Source organism: Adiantum capillus-veneris, unplaced genomic scaffold (genome assembly GCF_014529385.1).
Source record: "Adiantum capillus-veneris isolate H3 unplaced genomic scaffold, ASM1452938v2 Hic_scaffold_625, whole genome shotgun sequence".
NCBI classification, from domain to species: domain Eukaryota; kingdom Viridiplantae; phylum Streptophyta; class Polypodiopsida; order Polypodiales; family Pteridaceae; genus Adiantum; species Adiantum capillus-veneris.
The window spans coordinates 25,933-45,352 of record NW_028221667.1 but is presented as its reverse complement, the minus strand read 5'-3'; the positions used below and the strand labels follow the sequence as shown (position 1 = coordinate 45,352).

The window sequence follows — 19,420 nt, the reverse complement described above, 5'->3', positions numbered from 1 at the left end:
CCTCCAAGGGCCCCTCTCTCGATGGCAAGAGAAGTCTATGCTATTGATTGCACAAATCTCGTACAATGGTCTAAATGCAATGGACTTGCCGACAATGTCGACGACGACGATGGCGATGACAAGACAGGCTGAAAACTAAAAACGCTAGGGGCTGAAATCTGCAAATCTTGTATCTGCTGAATTCTGACTCTATGTCGGTGACAACGGCGATGACAACAATGCGACGATGACGCGCTGAAAACAAAGATGCTGAAATCTGCGAATAGCGGGCTGAATCTGCAAACGCTGGCTGATCTGACCTTGCGGCGAGGATCTGCTACTGGAAGGTGAGATCTGCGAGGGCTTGGGGGTTGCGGTGCGGAGTCTGACTGCTGAAAATGCAAAACGCTGATGCTAATGGGGTACTTGACGCCGGGAATCTGCAAATGCAAAAACGCTAGGGGATCTGCTGTGAATCTGCTAACGCCGAGCTGATCTGCAACTGCAAAACGCTGGGGCTGATCTGCAATGGCTGAAAAACGATGGCCTTTCTTGATAGCTGAAAACACTAAGTTGTTCCGCCGAAGGTCTTGCTGAGAAGGCGCACTGCCCGACAATTGGGTCTCTGCTGCCTCTTCTGCCAGATACTGCTAGCACTAGTTTCTTATATAGTTCCTTGTCAAAATTGCCCTACCCAGTTTCCCAACAAAGTCACTTATTAATAATAAGTGAAAAATGGGTAAAATAGGGAAAATAGGTTCTGTGCACTGAAAAATGCTCATGATGGAATCTGATTGTAATATGATGATCATACTGTGTGCAACCAGAGGATATGCAACTACTCTAAGTGTCTGGACATGCACGGCCTGCGAACAGACTCACAAAGGTTGCCAGAACACTTCCTAAGCTGAACTGAATTGAACCCTAGTCATGAAGTAGCTTGTCCACGTACACATAGGGTTTGATGTGCATGTGACATTACCGTGTGAGCTGAGCCTAGAATGAAGAGATTATGAACCAAGTGAAAGACCTCTTGGAAAAGGGTCTTATCCAGCCGAGTACTTCACCCTACTGCTCTCCGGTGGTGTTGGTTTTTAAGAATGACGGATCTTGGAGAATCTGCATTGATTATAGAGCTCTTAATAAAATCACCATCAAGAACAGATTTCCGATTCTGAGGATCATGAGATTCTTGACTGACTACAGGGATCCTCTTGTTTCAACAGGATCGATTTGAAAAGCGGATATCATCAGATCCGAATCGCGCCAAGAAATGTCTATAAGCCAGCTTTTCGGACAAGCTTCGATTTATATGAATTTTTGGTGATGCCTTTTGGCCTTACCAATGCTCCAACGACTTTCAACCGAATGATGGATAGGATTTTCAGAGAGTACAGATCTTTTGTTGGCACTTTCTTTGATGACATTATAGTCTTCTCCAAGGATGAGACAAAACATAAACACCATCTGCTACAGATCTTTCACGCATTGCCAGATCACAAGTTAGTAATCAATGCCAAGAAGAGTGAATTTTTCTTACCGGAGATACATTTTTGGAACACATCGTCTCAACAGCAGGAGTACAGATGGACCACACCAAGATTGAGACTATACGTGATTGGCCCGATTTGAAGAACGTCCATGAAGTTAGAAGCTTTTTGGGCTTATGTTCTTACTATTGGCGGTTCATTAGAAAGTTTGCAGAGGTCGCTTCCCCTTTGCACATTGTGACACAGAAAGGAGTCCCTTTCTCGTGGGGACCCACAGAGATGACTGCCTTTCAGGCTTTGAAAGAGAAATTGACTACGGGACCAATTTTGACGTTGCCGAATTTGCAAAAGTCGTTCGAAGTATATTGTGATGCTTGTGGTCCTAGTTTGGGTGGGTCTTAATGCAAGAAGGCCGTGTCATTGCCTATGAGAGCCGATTGTTTTCAGGGCCGGAATTGACAGCACAGATTTATGAGAGAGAGCTTTTGGCGGTTATCTGAAACCAGCCCGTGGTGGGGTAGGCGTTGGCTTTCACCCGAAATTCTTTACTTTATACACACACACAGAGAGCACTTTGCAAAGAGAACCTGCGACGGGAGTTAACACTTAAACACACACACGACTCGGAAGCTAGAATGCTCTGAGCAAACGCCAACAACCTGTAGGCCCCAAAATTGGCGCCCCTTTCGGTATTTCTTTATTCTTTAGGAGGGTAAATTACAAGGTAAGGTCCTGGGAATCCTTCACGTGTATCCACCTAGATACCATTTGATTTGGCCAAATTTCGGCAGCATAACAACCCCAAAACTTGCGCGAAATCAATTCCCCTGCTGGAACTCGCTTGCACTGACGTATACCCTCTGATTCCTGTCCAAAAACAGTAAATTCAGCACGCTGTATTTACTGGTTTTTGCCCTGTTTTCAGCCCCAAACAGTCCCCTAACTGTCCTTTGCCAGTGGGGCACGATTCCCAATGATCCTGGCGTCCGTATGGCTGAAAAACAGTCAAATTACAGCGCATACACAGCGCTGATTTTGCACCTGTACGGTGAGGTTATGACCCTCACCAGTGCCTGCTTTGGAGCAGCAGTTAGCTACCCCTGTTCCTGCTCAAGGAGGCTCTTGCCTCAGCACAAAAGCATGAACCCACACAACTGTACATCAGTCAAATGAGTAGCCCTCTTGTGGGGCATCACATAACTGCACATAGGGGAGAAAGAGAGCAGTATGTAGCGTGCGGGGCATCACTCCCGTCACCATACTGTGCATAGAGGGCAAGGTAAGCATTCCATAGCTTCTGTACTTGTTGCAATCCGCCTGTGGCTGAAAATGGCGCCCCTTTGTTGATATGCAGCTCGTTTTTGCCTCCCAAAGTGGCAGAATCGCTCACAAGCTGACACGTCGCCCAGTTTCCGAGTTTGGGCTTTCCCTGCTAAAAATATCTCAACTGGTGCGTCAGTTGACTTCGCGACAGAGTTGTAAAGTGTTCCCCTAGTCATACCGAAGGTAATGACGCGAACACATTTCGTGGCCCAAAATAGCAGTTCCCTAAATTTTAGGAGATGCTTCCGTTGGGCTCCCACTGGTCTTCTGACCATCTATCCTCATTGGGACCGCATCCAAAAATGCAATGTGGCCCAACTGTCGGATACTTTCTGTTGGTAGTCCCACCTTGACTTTACGCCTTAATTGAGTTCACTTCCTAGTATCCACCAACTTGCTAAGTGCGACGGGGGGACCTATATGATCTTGCTCTGAGCCTAGACATCCTCTTACCATACGAATTCCAGTGCCGACCACTTCCCGTCTGCGGGTGAATCTACCGTTCACATTGGCCATACAATGTCCGACCGTTTGCTACTTCAAAAAGAGGGTCTCAAAATAAATAAAATAAACCCCATTGGAAAGAAACCAACAACCAAGGTTAGCAGTTGCCACATCTCTGTGACATGGTTAATAACTGCCACGTCCTCGTGACATTATCCATGCTCTTGCTCAATGGCGACATTACCTATTCGGAACCGATTTTACGGTCTTCACTGATCATCAGAGTTTACGGTACTTCTTGTCACAGAAGCAGCTTTCGAAAAGCCAATGCGGTGGGCTAACATCTTATCGCAGTTTCACTTCCAGACTGTCCATGTACAGGGACAGAAGAACTTGGTGGCAGATGCTTGGTCCCGAAAGCCGTTAGTCTTGGCAATTTCCGCGATTCATCTTAGAAGCTTCGAGGATATGGTCGATTTGTACGCCACAGATCCAGATTTTTCGGATGTATTCACACGAATACAGAATGGGGAAGTAGTAGCGGGATATTCCATACGAGATGGCTACTTGATGAAGAAAACGATGTTGTGCGTTACATAGCCGTTGAGGGAAAAGGTTCTAACAGAATGTTATTCTCCACCATTTACGGGTCACCACGACATTGACACCACCTTGACAGGTGTGGACTGTTACTTCTTTTGGCCGAGACTCAAGAAGGACATGGACGATTCTGTACGAAGTTGCTTGGTATGCTAGAAGGTCAAGTTTGACAGCCTTTACCCATTCCCAACCGCCCCTGAGAAAGTATTGCTATGGATTTCATTTTTTATCTCCCGAAGACACAGAGTTGGCACGATGGTATTTGGATTGTTATTGACAGATTTAGCAAGCAAGCTCATTTCATTCGAGTGAAGAAAACAGTCAAACTGGACCATTTAGCGAGACTGCTCATTGCCAAATTATTCAGATTACATGGCATGCCTGAGACAATGGTCTCTGACGGAGATCCCCGATTCACGAGTTTGTTTTGGAAGGCTATTTGTAAGAACATTGGCACATGGTTGCAGTTCTCGTCATCTTTTCACCCGCAGACAGATGGGCAATCTGAGATTGCAAATTCAGTCGTACTGGATTTATATTAGTCTTACATTTCTGATCAAAAGACTCAATGGGCAAAGTTTTTGCCCTTGGTGGAATTTGCCTACAATAACACGATCCACTCTTCGACGGGGAAGGCGCCATTTGAGATTATTGAAGGTGCTACGAAGGTTCCACCCTTCCTAAGCACGAAAGATAAGATTTTTGAAGCTGACCAGTACACGAGGGACTTGGACACTGCTTTTGCCAAGGTACAGGAGGCTTTAGCGAAATCTCAAGAAAGACACAAGAAGGCAATGGATCGACACGTCGCGATTTGAAATTAAAGGAAGACGATTGGGTGCTCTTATGTTTTGAGGAGGCACACCTAAGAAAGAAAAAGGGAAAGGAGCGGCTTTCTCCAAAGCTTAGTATGAGATACTATGGACCTTTGCAAATAAAGAAAAGATAAATGATGTCTCCTTTAGACCGAAGCTGCCCAATACTTGGAGAATTCACAATGCTTTTCATGTGAGTCTCTTGAAGCCTTTTAAAGATGATGTGCCAGATAGAACCCCGATTCAGCATGGGTGAATCTAGTGCAGCGGGCTTGCACAAGAGGGGAGTCACTCAGCTCCTTTGTCAACAGATTACTTTGATTTTTTTTTGATATAGAGTCACTCATGTCCCTTTGGGTTTCAGGAATACTGCTAGGCTGACAGTATTTTGTTGTATGACTTTATGAATTGGAATTCCCTAAAATGAGAATGATACTGATTGATTTGTACTTGACCTGTTTGAGTGCAGGAACTAAAAGACGAAATGATTGCAGCATTTCAGTCTCATAAATCTCTATAGACATGATTGCAATATGGATTAGTTAATCGTGTATCTATGAGGTCCCGACTGGATCTAAATGCGATTACTAAACACGTTGCCGATTAATAATGGTCTGAGATTTGGAATGAATTTGAATGTGATTTGTCATGTGATGTCCTGTGATGTAAAGTGATGTGACTGTCAATTGGTACATGGGTTAGATGTGTTGTACCTAGTGCGTCGGAACTAACAATCAGTGTATGCTAAGACAATTTATGGCCTCTGTTTGCAGGCGTAATCGAGGGTGATTACAATTCTTTCAAGAGGGGGGTATGTCACAAACTGATGACGTGGCTAGCCCTGGACACACACACACCATGCGGATAACTGCCCGGAAAATGCACCGCAGATTACGCTGATAGTCTGACACGTGGCAGCCCGGAATTTACGGCGCAGACTGCTCTGGCAGTGCTAACGTGGCAATCCGTACGGAATCAACAGAAATTACGCTGGCAGATATTTGCGGCAGCTTTTGGCACAATTGCTTTTGAGATTATAAGCTTTTGAGTTTAGAGATTTTGGGGCTCTGCTTTTGGGCATCCCTTGTACTTATAAAAAAGTGGGCAAGGCCTCACTTCTCAGAGCATCTGGACGCAAAGTCTGAGAGTGAGCGCCTGCCTACTCTCTTGTACTTTGAACACAGATTAATATAAAGAGAAATATTGAAAGGGGCGCCAGTCTTTGGGACCAATACCTCTAGGCATGAAACTACGCCAAGCCGTGTCAATTTTGTGAACTGTTTTGAAGTGAATCTTTGTTGTGTCGCGGTAGAATCTTGACTTGGAGTGTCCAAGTTTGTTACAATATGGATATATTTGATAACAAATTTTGAGAAAAAATCAATTGTCTAAGTGTTCGGATCGTCTATTTTCAATTGAATAAAGCAATACCGAAAGGAGCACCAATCCTTGGGGCCTACAGGATGTCGATCTCCGTGTGCGCAGTGACATTATAGTCACTGGATGAATCTCTTTTTTTCTGAGTGCTCTATGTAAAGTTAACAGGTAATTGAATTAGTACTGGCCGGTTATAGGGACCTGCCAAGTCACATTTGAAGCACGCTCTTCGAACTCTGCGGTATTTGAAGGCGACCAAATCATTAGGCTTCACTATGCGACTGGAGGTACAGACTCCAAAATCATTTTACGAGGATGGAGTGATTCAGATTAGGATGGTGATCCAGATGGACGATGGTCGAGTGACTACAGGTTATACCTTTTCTTTTGGCTCAAGAGCAATTTCATGGAGCAGTAAGAAACAGCCGACAGTTGCCTTATCTTCCACGCGGCAAAGTACAAGGCTGTTTGCAATGCCACATGTGAGTTAGTATAGTTACGAAGGCTACTTTCGGAGATGGGCTTTCCCTAGCATACGACCATGCTATACTCAGACAAACAAAGTTTTATAGCCATTGCTAAGAATCCGGTGTTCCATGCCCGGACCAAGCATATAGAGATACAATATCATTCTGTTCGTGAGAAGACCAAAGATGGCTTTGTTCAACTAGAGTACATTCCAACGTTAGATAACCCTGTTGATATCTTCACCAAACCTATATTATATGCGACATTATCCTCTCATGCCATCTCCCTTGGACTTGTTTCCTGTCCAGGAACTGAGAGGGGGTGTTAGAGTTCAGATTCCTGTCCGATGGTGGCTCCAGTATCTCCCAGTAGCAGATTAGGGAGTGAGGGCTGTTTTGTGGTTCTAAATTGAAGCCCACACACCATTTTGATAAGGGGGAACCCTAATTCACTCCCTCACAAGCTCAGATACGAGATTGCAAAGAGGCGAGACTACACTACACATAGATTGAGCAACCATGAATGAAATTGCACAATAGTAAAAAATTGCAAGTTTTTTCACTTAAAACCAACCCTCTCTCTCTTCCCCACGGCAATATCTGATGTGTCAAATTTTGGGCCAAAACTAGGCCATTTATAGCTCATTTTTTAACCCAAAAACGACCACTTTTGATGAGAAAAATCCCCCATGGAGTCAAAACAATCCCTAAATTTGTGGATCAATCGCATAAGCAAAAAAAGCATAGATATGCATCAATTTTCATCAATATTCCATTTTGGATCACTTTCCATGCAATTTTATGCCGCCGCCCGTCACCTGCTATTTTTGACAATTTTTGTCCGCATAGAACTTGTAGGTGATGTATGTACACTGTGACAATCCAAACACACTTGCCATATTCTAAATCCATATTATACATATTCTAGAAGAATTTAGCATAAACGGCACCGCACCCAGGGCTCCAACTCCCCACTAAGATATGCTCATGTAACGGCTACCGCGTGGAAGCATATGTAGATCAGGTACTCTCTGGCACTTGGTCCCATGCATCTAAATCCATGCTAAAAAAGATCATACACATCATTTCACATCACGGACGTGCCACGGATCGCAATCTGCAGGTTCTTCTGCTACTGTCACGAGGACGTGGCAATTGCTAACTTGAGTTGTTGGTTTCTTTCCGATGATTTTTGTTTAATTTTTGGGACCCTCTTTTTGAAGTTGCAAATGATCGGACATTGTATGGCCAGTGTGAAACGGCCAACGGCCGAGAGTTTCACCCGTAGTCAGGAAGGGCAGGTCACCACGAGTTGGTCGGGTCAATCGGCACCATTAAAGCTTGCCTTCTCCCTTTGTTATGTCCCGCTCATAGGAGAGGGGATCTAGCCCAGACGCCATCGGGATGGGCATCCAGTGTCCGGGCGGACGTAGTGTGAACACGGCCAGTGTGGCCAACGAGGCCAAGGCCTCATTTGCAGTAATCGATCCCCATTGGCAGAGTGCCAGTGGTTAGCCCACGAGGCTAGGAGTGTGCCAGGTCACCTCGAGGAGGTGAGGCCGGGTGGTATGGGACGCTCGGTCTTACAGGTGCACGCCTACGTCCTCGGACGCTAGCCCCAACACGGGGGAGCTGCCGGATGGTGGCTATGGTCGGGTAGTTTGTCCGACGCGTGTCTGTAGGCGGTCCGTGTAGTCGGGAGATCCACTCCCTGCATTCCTTTCACCCTTGCTCTATGTAGTGCGACGATTTGCTCTCGTGCATCTGTCTCTCCCCTTTGCACATATGGTAATGCCCCACTAGTTGGTCTTCTCAAATGACCATGTACAGATCTGGGGGATTATGCGCGTATGCCAAGGCAAGAGCCTTCTGTACAGCAACCGGATTAGCTAATTGCTAATCCCCTTCAGGTACGCACAGTTCCATCGCGAAGGAATGCGAGAACGAAGAGTTTTCTCACATGAAAACTCGTCCCATTCGAGGCGGGAGCACCTGAGACACGCGTAGGCGTGCTTGCTCCGCTCGAAACGGTCCAAAACAGAGAATTACAGCCTGCTGTATTTTTCTGCAGGTTTAGGGTTTCGCACCTAAACTGCAGGGAATTGCCAGGAGAGCCTTGGAAAGGCCTTGGGATGCGTGTACAAGGCAGTAGGCACCTAACAGTGGCTAAACAGAAAATTACAGCATGCTGAAATTGACCTGCAGCTCACTGGAAAGCTTCCATATGTAAAGGGAAAGTGTCCTTGACGTGTACTTTTGACCTACAGGGATATTTGCCCCGTTATGCTGGCGAAATTGGGTCAAAAACCTGCAATTACAGCCATGGACAGGTTTGGACAGCTTGGTGAGGGTTAGGTGGAAGCGTTCGGATCGTTTATTTGTCAGGGGAGCCTTGCGAGAGCATTGGGTGCTTGTACAGGACAATTTAAAGAGATTTCCCGCGAGGAATCTCCTCTAAATCAAGGGCAAGTGACCCTACACGTGCGAGGGCTCGAGCGCTACCCCGAAAAGTGACCGGCACGCGGATCGGAGCGCAAGACAGAGAATTCAGTGAGCTGCAATTTCCCGCCAGGTTTTGCAAAGAGCTCTAAAAGTGCGTGGAAAGTCGATGTTAGCTTGGGATTTTATCCGTGGAGACTTCTATTGTGGTTATGTTGCCAAAATCGGGTTGGAGTAGAGGAATTTTAGCCTGATAAAAGTGGGACAGCTTGTAGAAGTTTACAGGTTTTTCTCAAGTATAATAAGAATAAAGAAATACCGAAAGGGGCGCCAGTCTTTGGGGCCAACTGGGTGTCGTTGTCTGCTTGGTAGTGCTCTAGCTATCAGGCCGTGGTTTGTCTTGAAGTGTTGAATTCCAGTCACAGACTTATTCGTGAAGTTCCTTTGTGTCCTAAAGTCTAAAGTAAAGTTTCGGGTGAAAGCCTACGTCTACCGCCCTACAGACCGATTTCATGGTTCCATTGCCGAGACATAAATCACTTTTTCCTCAAGAAGTGAGCCTCGGTTGTTTTGAGTAAAGACATAGTACAAGAACTTGGAATTACACTATGACTGACAGGACAGATGACACCAGGGAAGAGGGTTCTTCTTCACAGGACAGACACGATGTTCGCCCTGCCAAAAAGTGGTCAAATTAGGGCTGATTTTTTGCTGCGTTTTTAGGGTTTGCAAGTATAAACCACCAAGAGATAGGGAGAGGTCTCACGGTGGTAGATTGGCCACTAGATCTCCTGCGGGAGTCATGTGGGTCTGCCAGGTGACGCTGCTCGCCGATTCTTTGAGGCGATTGCTTGGATTCTTTGACGCATTGGTAAATCATCTTGAAATTTGAGCTTACTGGGTCGTGGGTGGTACGTCACAATATTGTGGAATTACGCTCGTTTGCAGAGGCAAGAGCCTCTTGCACATGTAGAAGTTAAGGGACAGGTTGCAAGATGCTATGTGGTGACCTATGGATACGAAGTGGATGGAAGAGCATGAACTGTCAGAGTCACCAAATGTATTGCAGCTTTACCTTGAGGCCTTTGGGTTACAGCCTACGTATGCCCCAACCCAACGTCTGCAAAGGAGGGGTAATGATAGAGCTAGCACATCAAATGTACTCATGGTTTCAGTGTAATAGCAGTGTACATTGTTTGACAAAAGTATGAAGGTCTCATTAAGTCATTTGTACACATATTTTGACAATCTTTCTTGCGGATACATGCAATGATAAAAGGGTGCTTACCACACTAAATCATCTATGGCATGTATATATGGCACGCAATCGAGGACATTTGCGATTTTAAGAGGGCGGTATGTCACGAGGACGTGGCAATTGCTAACTTGAGTTGTTGGTTTCTTTCCCATGATTTTTGTTTAATTTTTGGGACCCTCTTTTTGAAGTTGCAAATGGTCAGACATTGTATGGCCAGTGTGAAACGACCGACAACCGAGAGTTTTACCCGTAGTCAGGAAGCAGATCACCACGAATTGATCAGGCCAATCGGCACTAGAATCCGAGTAGTAAAAGGATGCCTAGTTTCAATTCAAAGTCATTTAGGCCCCTCACGACACTTATAAGTTGGTGGGTACTAGGAAATTAACTCAAAAGACGCAAACTGGATACGTGGCGGCTCCATATGCAATTGCCAAAAGCATCTGCAAGAGGGGACGCCCATTTCAAGAGGGGACTCATTTCACCCCATAAGTGTGTGCTACAGTGTGTGTGAGTAGTGGGTGCAGGTGCTCACAGCTTTAATGGAAAGCTTGCCTTCTCCCTTGCTCTATGTAGCGCGACGATTTGTTCTCGCGCATCTCTCTCTCCCCTTTGCACATATGGTAATGCCCCATTAGTTGGGCTTCTCAAATGACCATGTCCAGATCTGGGGGTTTATGCGTGTTTGCCAAGGCAAGAGCCTTCTGTACAACAACCAGATTAGCTGATTGCTGATCCCGTTCAGGAACGCACAGTTCCATCGCGAAGGAATGCGAGAACGGAGAGTTTTCTCACGTAAAAACTCGTCCGATTTACAGGGGAACAATCCCATTGTGTGCAGGAGCACCTGAGACACGCGTAGGCGTGCTTGCTCCGCTCGAAACGGTCCAAAACAGAGAATTACAGCATGCTGTGTTTTTCTGCAGGTTTAGGGTTTCGTACCTAAATTGCAGGGAATTGCCAGGGGAGCTTCGGAAAGGCCTTGGGATGCGTGCACAGGGTAGTAGGCACCTAACAGTGACAAAACAGAAAATTACAACATGCTGAAATTGACCTGCAGCTCATTGGAAAGCTTCCATACCGCAAGGGAAAGTGTCCTTGACCTACAAGGATATTTGCGTTGTTATGCTGGAGAAATTGGGTCAAAAACCTGCAATTACAGCCATCAACAGGTTTAGACAGCTTGGTGAGGGTTAGGTGGAAGCATTCAGATCGTTTATTTGTCAGGGGAGCCTCGGGAAAGCATTGGATGCTTGTACAAGACAATTTAGAGAGATTTCCCACGAGGAATCTCGTCTAATTCAAGGGGCAACTGACCCTACACGTGCGAGGGCTACCCAGAAAAGTGATCGGCACGCGGATCGGAACGCAAAACAGAGAATTCAACGAGCTACAATTTCTCACCACGTTTTGCAAAGAGCTCTAAAAGTGCGTGGAAAGTTGATGTTTGCTTGGGATTTTGTCCGTGGAGACTTCTACTGTGGTCATGTTACCGAAATCGGATTGGAGTAGAGGAATTTTAGCCTGATAAAAGTGAAACAGCTTGTAGAAGTTTACATGTTTTTCTCAAGTATAATAAGAATAAAGAAATACCGAAAGGGGCGCCAGTCTTTGGGGCCAACTGGGTGTCGTTGTCTGCTTGGTAGTGCTCTAGCTACCAGGCCGTGGTTTGTCTTGAAGTGTTGAATTCTAGTCACAGGCTTATTCGTGAAGTTCCTTTGTGTCCTAAAGTCTAAAGTAAAGTGTGCACGTGACAACAACGATCTCTCATCCTCTCTCTAGCGCTTCTTCTCCTCAACGTGTAGACACCCTACACATGGTGTTTGTGCTTGCAAGTCATTGCGCTGTCCATACGGTGGGCGGTTCACGCTAGGGGGTTGTGTAAGAGGAGATCTATCGCGATAGATCCGAGATCCATTGGCTACCCAGTCCTGAGAGGAGGTTTGCTCGCGGTTGCAAAAAAGATCATCACTCAATTCAAAGAGATGAAGAAGGAGGAGTTCGTTTTTGCCCTAAAAAGCTCTAAAAACAGGCTTTTGATGTTTTTTTTGTGCTACAGAGGCCTCTAAAAATCTCTTCAGAGATTCAAAATTTGGATATGCAACAAAAGTCAAAGTTGATCCTCTCGATGAGCCCTACGCATTGACGCGTTTTGATTTTAATTCTGACAATTTTGAGGAATTAGGGTTTTCAACAGTGAATTAGGGTTTCTATAGCATGGACAATTTCTCTGTCTGCACCCGACAGATAATGTTTCCAAGAATTCAAGGCATGACTGATTTTCAGGAGTTGTGAACCCTTTTTGCCTTGGCAAGCAATTTACTTTTGTGGACTATGATATGCCTCTTGTGCTTTAAAAGTGCTCACAATGCTTTTGCCACAAGCATCGCTATGCACTTCAGAATACTTTCAAAGATCTGGCACTATCAAAACAGGCCATGTAGTGCACTTCTGTTTTAGAGGCTAAAAGGCAGTAATCTATCTCTTACCCAGGCCCCAAAGTGAAAGTGGCAACCTTCTTGGTCGACTCACGAAGGAGCGCTGCATTCTAAACAAACATCTGGACGAACCATATGTAGTAAAAGCATAATCCAAAAAAGCTCCTAACATCATGAACGCACCATAGAGGTGGCTATCTCTAATGGCTGCTATCTTGGCCAAATCCATGTAAACTCCTTCCTAGGAAATGATACGACCTCTGTCATGAAGAACCCAAACTTCTTCCCATTTATGACCAAAGCTATTCCCATCTTGCTTGCACATGCCATAAAACAAATCCAGCCTCTATTACTTTGCATTTAATGCTGGAGAAAAGTTTGCTTCTCATTTCTGATATTAAACTTAGCTAGTATCCACTAACTACATAAACAAGTTGAAATCTTTTACCATAAAAGCACCAGCAAGATGACAACTGCAGAAATCCATGGTCATTGGTGGTGGCCTGTGCCCACCCAGTGTGTGCACCTGTTGAGCATGCGTGCATGTGTGCGTGGGTGTCTTGAAAGGGTGTGTGTGTGTGTGTGTGTGTGTGTGTGTGTGTGTGTGTGTGTGTGTGAGAGAGAGAGATTACATCATAATAATCATGTAATTTGAGACCCTCCACATCCACAGGCTTCATAAACGGCCAGGCCCATTTGTGAGACGTAATCTGACAAATCAAAGCCATGAGTATCAGCTAAGATTCCTGCTTGTCAATCAATCAAAATGCTGAAGACTCAAAAAACACGCAAACTATCCCCAAAGATGCACATTCCAACAGAACTTTCAGAATACGACAATTATCCTAAAGCATCTACCTGACGCAAACTGTTGCCAAATTGGCGCATTAACTCCGCCATTCGTTTGGATGTAGCTGCTTCACGCCGTGCTGCATCAGTTTGTTGATTTTTTTTTGCATTCAGTGCATTTTTCTCTCTGTCACGGTCTTTGGAATTCAAACCGCCTTTGCCTGGCAGGATTTTGCCTTTTGACATAGAAGCCCGCGATTGGATAACATCATTTACCTGCTGCTCGACCTGTCATCTTCACCAAAGTTCAAAAGCCTTGGACTTTTTAAAAGGTGAAATACAAGCTGAAACAATAAGTCATTTTTAAAGGTCTCAGAGTTTATAATGAGTTACAGCACATGGCTACAACATTCACATCGGCACCTAGTTGAAGAACGTAGGAGTGTTCTACCTTAGTGAGTGTCCAGCAACCAAAATACACGATGTCAGCAAGGAAATAATGAAGGGAAGAGTATTTTTCCAGATAACCTTGGATTACTCAACATAGTCATAACCTTCGATGCGCCAAATAGTGACGTAGCAACAATACGTAAAAGTAATGTCCAATTGACTCCACAATTTCTAGACATGATAAAAGAAGACTGCAGGCCTGATATCACAAAGAGCATATAATCCTCCTCACCATTGGTGGGGTCCTCAACCTCAAACCCTATGCAGACTCCTCTCATAGGGAATAACGGATTGTCTTATCTTGTTTGTAGTGGGCAGGGCTCTATAGTAGGCAAGATGAACCATGTTATTCAGGTTGACAGCAGATGATGATGAATGCTTGGGTGGTGGTAATAAGACCTCCAAGGCTGTTGCTTATTCTTGAGCCTGAACGGTTTTTTTTGAAAGTAACCGGCTTGGACACCCAAGACAAGAATATTCAACAACACAGAACTGAAAGAATTTTAGCACTTGAACTAAAAGAGATGAGAGAAGTCGACACAAAGTGGCGGAGTTCAGCTTCCAAATGCACTGGCTCCAAAGTCTCGTGCCCCTTTCGGTACTTCTCTTTATATCGGTAATCACAAAGTACAACTGCCGGAGGAGGAACTCTACAATTGTGTAGCCATACACCAATCTATAGAGTGGCTCCTCAAGGCTCACTTATAAAGAGTCGCGTGAAAAGCAGGGGGTCCAAACACAGGGTACCGCCAAAAGCTATCAAAGGTAAAAACGGTAGCCCTTCAAGCATGACCCAAAACTGGCCCAAAAGCTTACATAAAAAACGGACACATCGCCAACGGAAAACGTGCCACATTTACAAAAATATGCCATGTCAGCAGTTTGGTCAACAATGCCACGTCATCACTTATGGTCTCCATTGTTAAGTTGGGAACTGCAGATCTACAAGAACTAATAAAAGCCATCAAGAACGAAAATCTCCGATGTGTCATATCATGGGTGCCATTAAGCATCACAAAGGAGTTGCTCCATAAGTTTGGTGATATTCCTAATGCGTCACAGGATGGGTGACGAGAGCATCAGATAGGGAATATTCCGTTGGTATGAGCAAGAAATTTGAGCTGGGTAAGAATTACGCGTAAAGACGCAAGCACATGAATAAAGATGGGTTCTCATAAGCTTTGAATAAAAGCAAGATATTTTTGAGTGCTTTCTGAAAAAGCAAATGCTTTACCGCGAGGAAGTCTATGTCTGCATTGCATTTGTGCATGAGGTTGCATCCAGGGACGTCTGGGGAGTGTTGTGTAAGCATTAGTTTTCAGCTCACAAGTTTTTATTGAGTTTTTAAATAGGTTCACACTTTGTTAATAAGTGACTAGCTACCCACTTAATCCCTGTACTTATGGCATGTTGTGATCAGTGAGCAGAGCTTCAAGTGTTTGGGCTACATCTCTCTCTAGTGTTCTCTCTCTCTCTCTCTCTCTCTCTCTCTCTCTCTCTCTCTCTCTCTCTCTCTCTCTCTCTCTCTTTGTGTGTGTGTGTGTGTGTGTGTTTGGCATTGATCTCCCTCTCTCTCTAGCGCTCCCCTCATCCTCTGCAAAGACACCCCACTTCCAGGCCCACTGTTTGCAGATTGCACCCATGCTCGTTCAGTGGGCGGTACCTGATAGGAGGTTGTTTACAAGGAGATATGTGGCGATAGATCCATGATCCATTGGCTGCCCGGTCCCGAGAGGAATTTTGCTCGCGGTTGCAGACGTGATCACCACCCGATTGACCCTTTTCCATTGCACCTTTGACACATTGTTCATACACTATGGGCAAGACGCCATTTGAAATCGTCGAGGGTGTCCAAAAAGTGCCACGTATATTGTGCACCAAGGACAAGGGGCCCTAAAGATAAATGATGTATCCTTCATAATTAAGTTGCTAGACAGGTACATCAAGAGTTCTAGATAGAACGAGATGGCTAAATTGAATGATTGAAACACAAGTGTTATGTGTGAACTAAGTGTCTAATTTGTGAATTGCATGCCATGTGGATGTATTGTCTTGTGGGGATGGTCATGGCCATAGTTTGCTTGATTGAAATGAGAGAATATGAATCTGATAGCAACAAGATTTAGTAGATCAAGACATCCGTGAAAAGATCAGCGCGGTCTGGATGTGATTGCTAAATGGTTACATTGATCAGGATTTGTAACCGAGACCCTCAACGGAAATTCACAAAGTGATGACATAGCATGCCCAATTAGAAGAGAAATCGCAGAGAGGACGAGAGAAACTAAACCCACAAGAACAAAAGAAGTCTGAACCCAGAAAGTGTGGCCCAGAGACCTAAAAGTGGCTAGGAATTAAAAAACTAACCCCTAGTGACCTAAAGAACTTTAGGAGCGAGCCTAAACCCCAAAATATCGAAAGCTTGAGCTTTGGGGCTATTGACTGTAAATTACGCTTGCTGTGCCCACTGCCAGCGTGACAAGCTATACGGATTTTCGCGATTTGCATTGGGCTGATGACGTGGCAATTGCCTGAGATTTTGAGTACTGATACTTTTGGGTGATGTGCTTTTAGAACTGAAGCTTTTCACGGCTCTGCGTTTAGGCAACCCTTCTACTGTTTATAAAGGACCCCAAGGCCTCACTTTGCAGAGAATCTAGTTGCAGAGTTTGAGAGCGGAGGACCCTTGGGAGCAAGGTGGAACCAAACGTAAAATATTGTACATATGTGGTACATAAGGTACACAGTCCTGTATGGATTGAGGTTTAAGGTCTACTTGCATTAAACATCAATCAAGTGACCTACCATGGTCGCTATGGCTCTTAAAGATAGCAAGTGTGTGGTGCTTCTTGCAGAAGAAAGTGGTGATCTTTGTAGCATCAGACACAATAGGCAGCACCCAAGGGAGTTTCCCTATCCCCTCCATGAGTAAATCAAGGCAACGTGCAACACAAGGGGTCCAAACTATGAATGGAAACTCTGCTGAAATCATGTCACCCATTGCCTTGCAATTTGAGACATTATTAGTGACAACATGTACCACATTCTCTTTAATGGCCTATCGAATGTGTGTAGATAAACCGACCTGTTATATGTTCCCCTACCTTCCCTGCAACCATGGCTCGCAAAAAGTAAGTAACAAGGCAAGATGGCAAAAAAATGTTGATGATGTGTCGTCAACGTATGTCACTCCAACCATCTAAAATGATGGTGCACCCAAACTGTTTCCATCCTACCTTCATTGGAAACAAAGCCCTATCAATCAAAGCCTTCAGCTCATCAAGCATCATCGTGCGCATTTTCTTGTAATCTAAGCCGGTCCATGAATCTGTGAAACCAACCTGAGCGATAGCCTTCACCATCCTTGTCGACTAGTCACTCCTCAATACATTGAAGGAGATGTAGCAATCTCCATCTCCGCCACCTTTTGTCGCTCCTTGATCCAAGATTCAGTACCCACACACCAGGGCAAGGTGGTCTGCCGAGGCCCTGTGACATCCTCCGTATTAGTAATATCCTCAGAAAATACATCCTCATCGTCCTACATGGCACGAGCCCTCTTCCTGCTAGTATGAGTCTGTGCACTAGGCTCACTACTTCCTACTGTTTGATCCTGTGTGCCCATGTCCCCAAGGTCTCCGAGAAGGGAATCATGAAGAGCGTCTTGCATAGATTGTTTTCCTCTACCTTTGTTTCCTCCTATCATTGCCGGGAATTTATATGCAACCAACTGATCTTTTACCATGGGAAGCGACTTCTTGCATGCTCCACAATTGGCAGTACAACTTATTTCCGTCAAGTGTCTGACGGTGCTCATCTTTTGCATCCCACAATATTTGCATTATCAGCATCGCGTACCTGATCTGGATTGCACTGGAGTCTCCACAGGTATGAATGTTCCAGAGGAGGTTGGCTTCGCGAGGCATGGCGTTTTCTTCGCAAGAAACTCGCTCTGTGACACTCTCTGAACTTGCTCTAAAGAGTTTCTGTAGAGCGCACAACTCTCTGGAAGTAATACAAAGCCCCAATAACGTTTGGTAGAGTCTCCTGAACCAACCAACCTTGGCAATGAATAACTAATGTGTATACAATGGGGACTGAGGGTTGCTTTTATAGCAACCTCAGTAGATTGACCTACCGAGACTTTGACAAATAAGTAAAATAAATACCTAAAAGCCAAACTGAATAAATACCTAAAATAAACTGAATAAGCCAAGATTGTCGTCACGCTCCCTCTGTCTCAAATGTCGAAAGTGTGAGGATCATAATTAATACATTTGCAACTCCAGCATACAACATCAAGAATCTCTCTATGCGGTCCAGACTTCAGTGTCCTCACTTGACTTGTTATCGATCTCTTCAATAGACTTACTTGCTCTCTTGCATTTGACTCCTCACAAGGTCAAAATACTCGTAAGTTAGAAAGGAAAGTACACAGTCACACATACACAGTTGAGATTGAAGAGTTAACTATGGAAACACATGAAGCTGCCCGAGGTCAAAAAGAGTCAAAAAAAGTAGAGTACTAATGCGCTACAATAATTCACCAGCCATGCTAGAAAGGATGTCAGAACAATGGCCCAACAGTCTTCAAATGAAAAGGAGTTTGCAAAAACACCAAACCTACGTAATATTGGTTTATCCTAGGAACTAGCAAATGAACACAATACTCAACCAAAATGCTGCTAAAATCTCTGTTTACACCCGAAGGAAGGACAGAGGTCTAAAACAAGAAAAGCATCAATGTGAAAGTTCATGAAAGATAAGAGTAAAGGGTCATAAAATTTGCTTACTTTTATTCTTGGGTGCACGTTTGTTTTTGGAGGACATCGCCCAAAATCTCTAACCAAGTGGCAACAGTTTGCTTGCACAAACTGTTAAGTATGAAATTCCACACACACAGTATCTCTCGGGCGCACACATGCATGCATGCATGGCAAAATTCAAGCAAGTGCATTCAGGTAAGAAGGACAAGAATCTGACCTCTTCAATTCGAGAAGTAAGCTCTTCAATTTGCGTTTTGATCTCGAGCTTGGGGTCTTGCAGAGGCAAGTCCTCCTCTGATCCTCCTGCTACTCCTAATCCCTCTCCTACGCCATCACCATGAGCGTCCGCATGAAGAGCTGGTATGTCTAGCAGTAAGCTCGTCATCTCTCTCTCCCTCTCTGTCGGTGCTGGGCTCGCGTTTTATTTTTAAACGATGGAGCTGACTGCACTATGTATGCGAGCATGAATTGTTTCTCATGTAGGAAAACAGAGTCTTTTTCATTGTTTTTCATACAATGCATAACGTCATGAGCTTATGCTCGAGAGGCATCGCGTACCTAGCTAGATACGATTGGGGGCAGCGGACCGCCGGCCCGATGGGGGGGGGGGCAGTGGTCCCCTGCCCCCAATCGTACCTAGCTAGGTATGCGGTGCGTCTCGAGCATAAGCTCATGATGTTGAGGAAAGTCACAATGTGGGAATTATTGTGAGACTTTGTCCAAAACTTCTTGTGGAACAAGGTGAAGACTTCAAGATGGCCTCAAGAAGGCGACATTTTTGCTCT

The 19,420-nt window shown here is 44.9% G+C and overlaps 1 protein-coding gene across 2 annotated transcripts in view; it reads right to left on the bottom strand.

Annotated features, from left to right (window-relative positions):
- The window catches only part of LOC147416675 (transcription factor GTE6-like), a 37,822-nt gene extending 18,613 nt beyond the window's left edge, over positions 1-19,209 (bottom strand). Inside the window, exons 1-3 of one of the 2 annotated variants that reach the window (XM_086508173.1) lie at positions 18,853-19,209; positions 13,489-13,707; positions 13,263-13,340 (exon numbers count right to left, since the gene is read on the bottom strand). In XM_086508173.1, coding sequence (XP_086364299.1) covers positions 13,263-13,340; positions 13,489-13,707; positions 18,853-19,020 — 465 coding nt within the window. In that variant the 5' untranslated portion in view covers positions 19,021-19,209. Of the gene's footprint in view, positions 1-13,262; positions 13,341-13,488; positions 13,715-18,852 lie in introns of both variants that reach the window. The other variant, XM_086508174.1, reaches the window with a different exon arrangement.
- Positions 19,210-19,420: the final 211 nt, after the last annotated feature.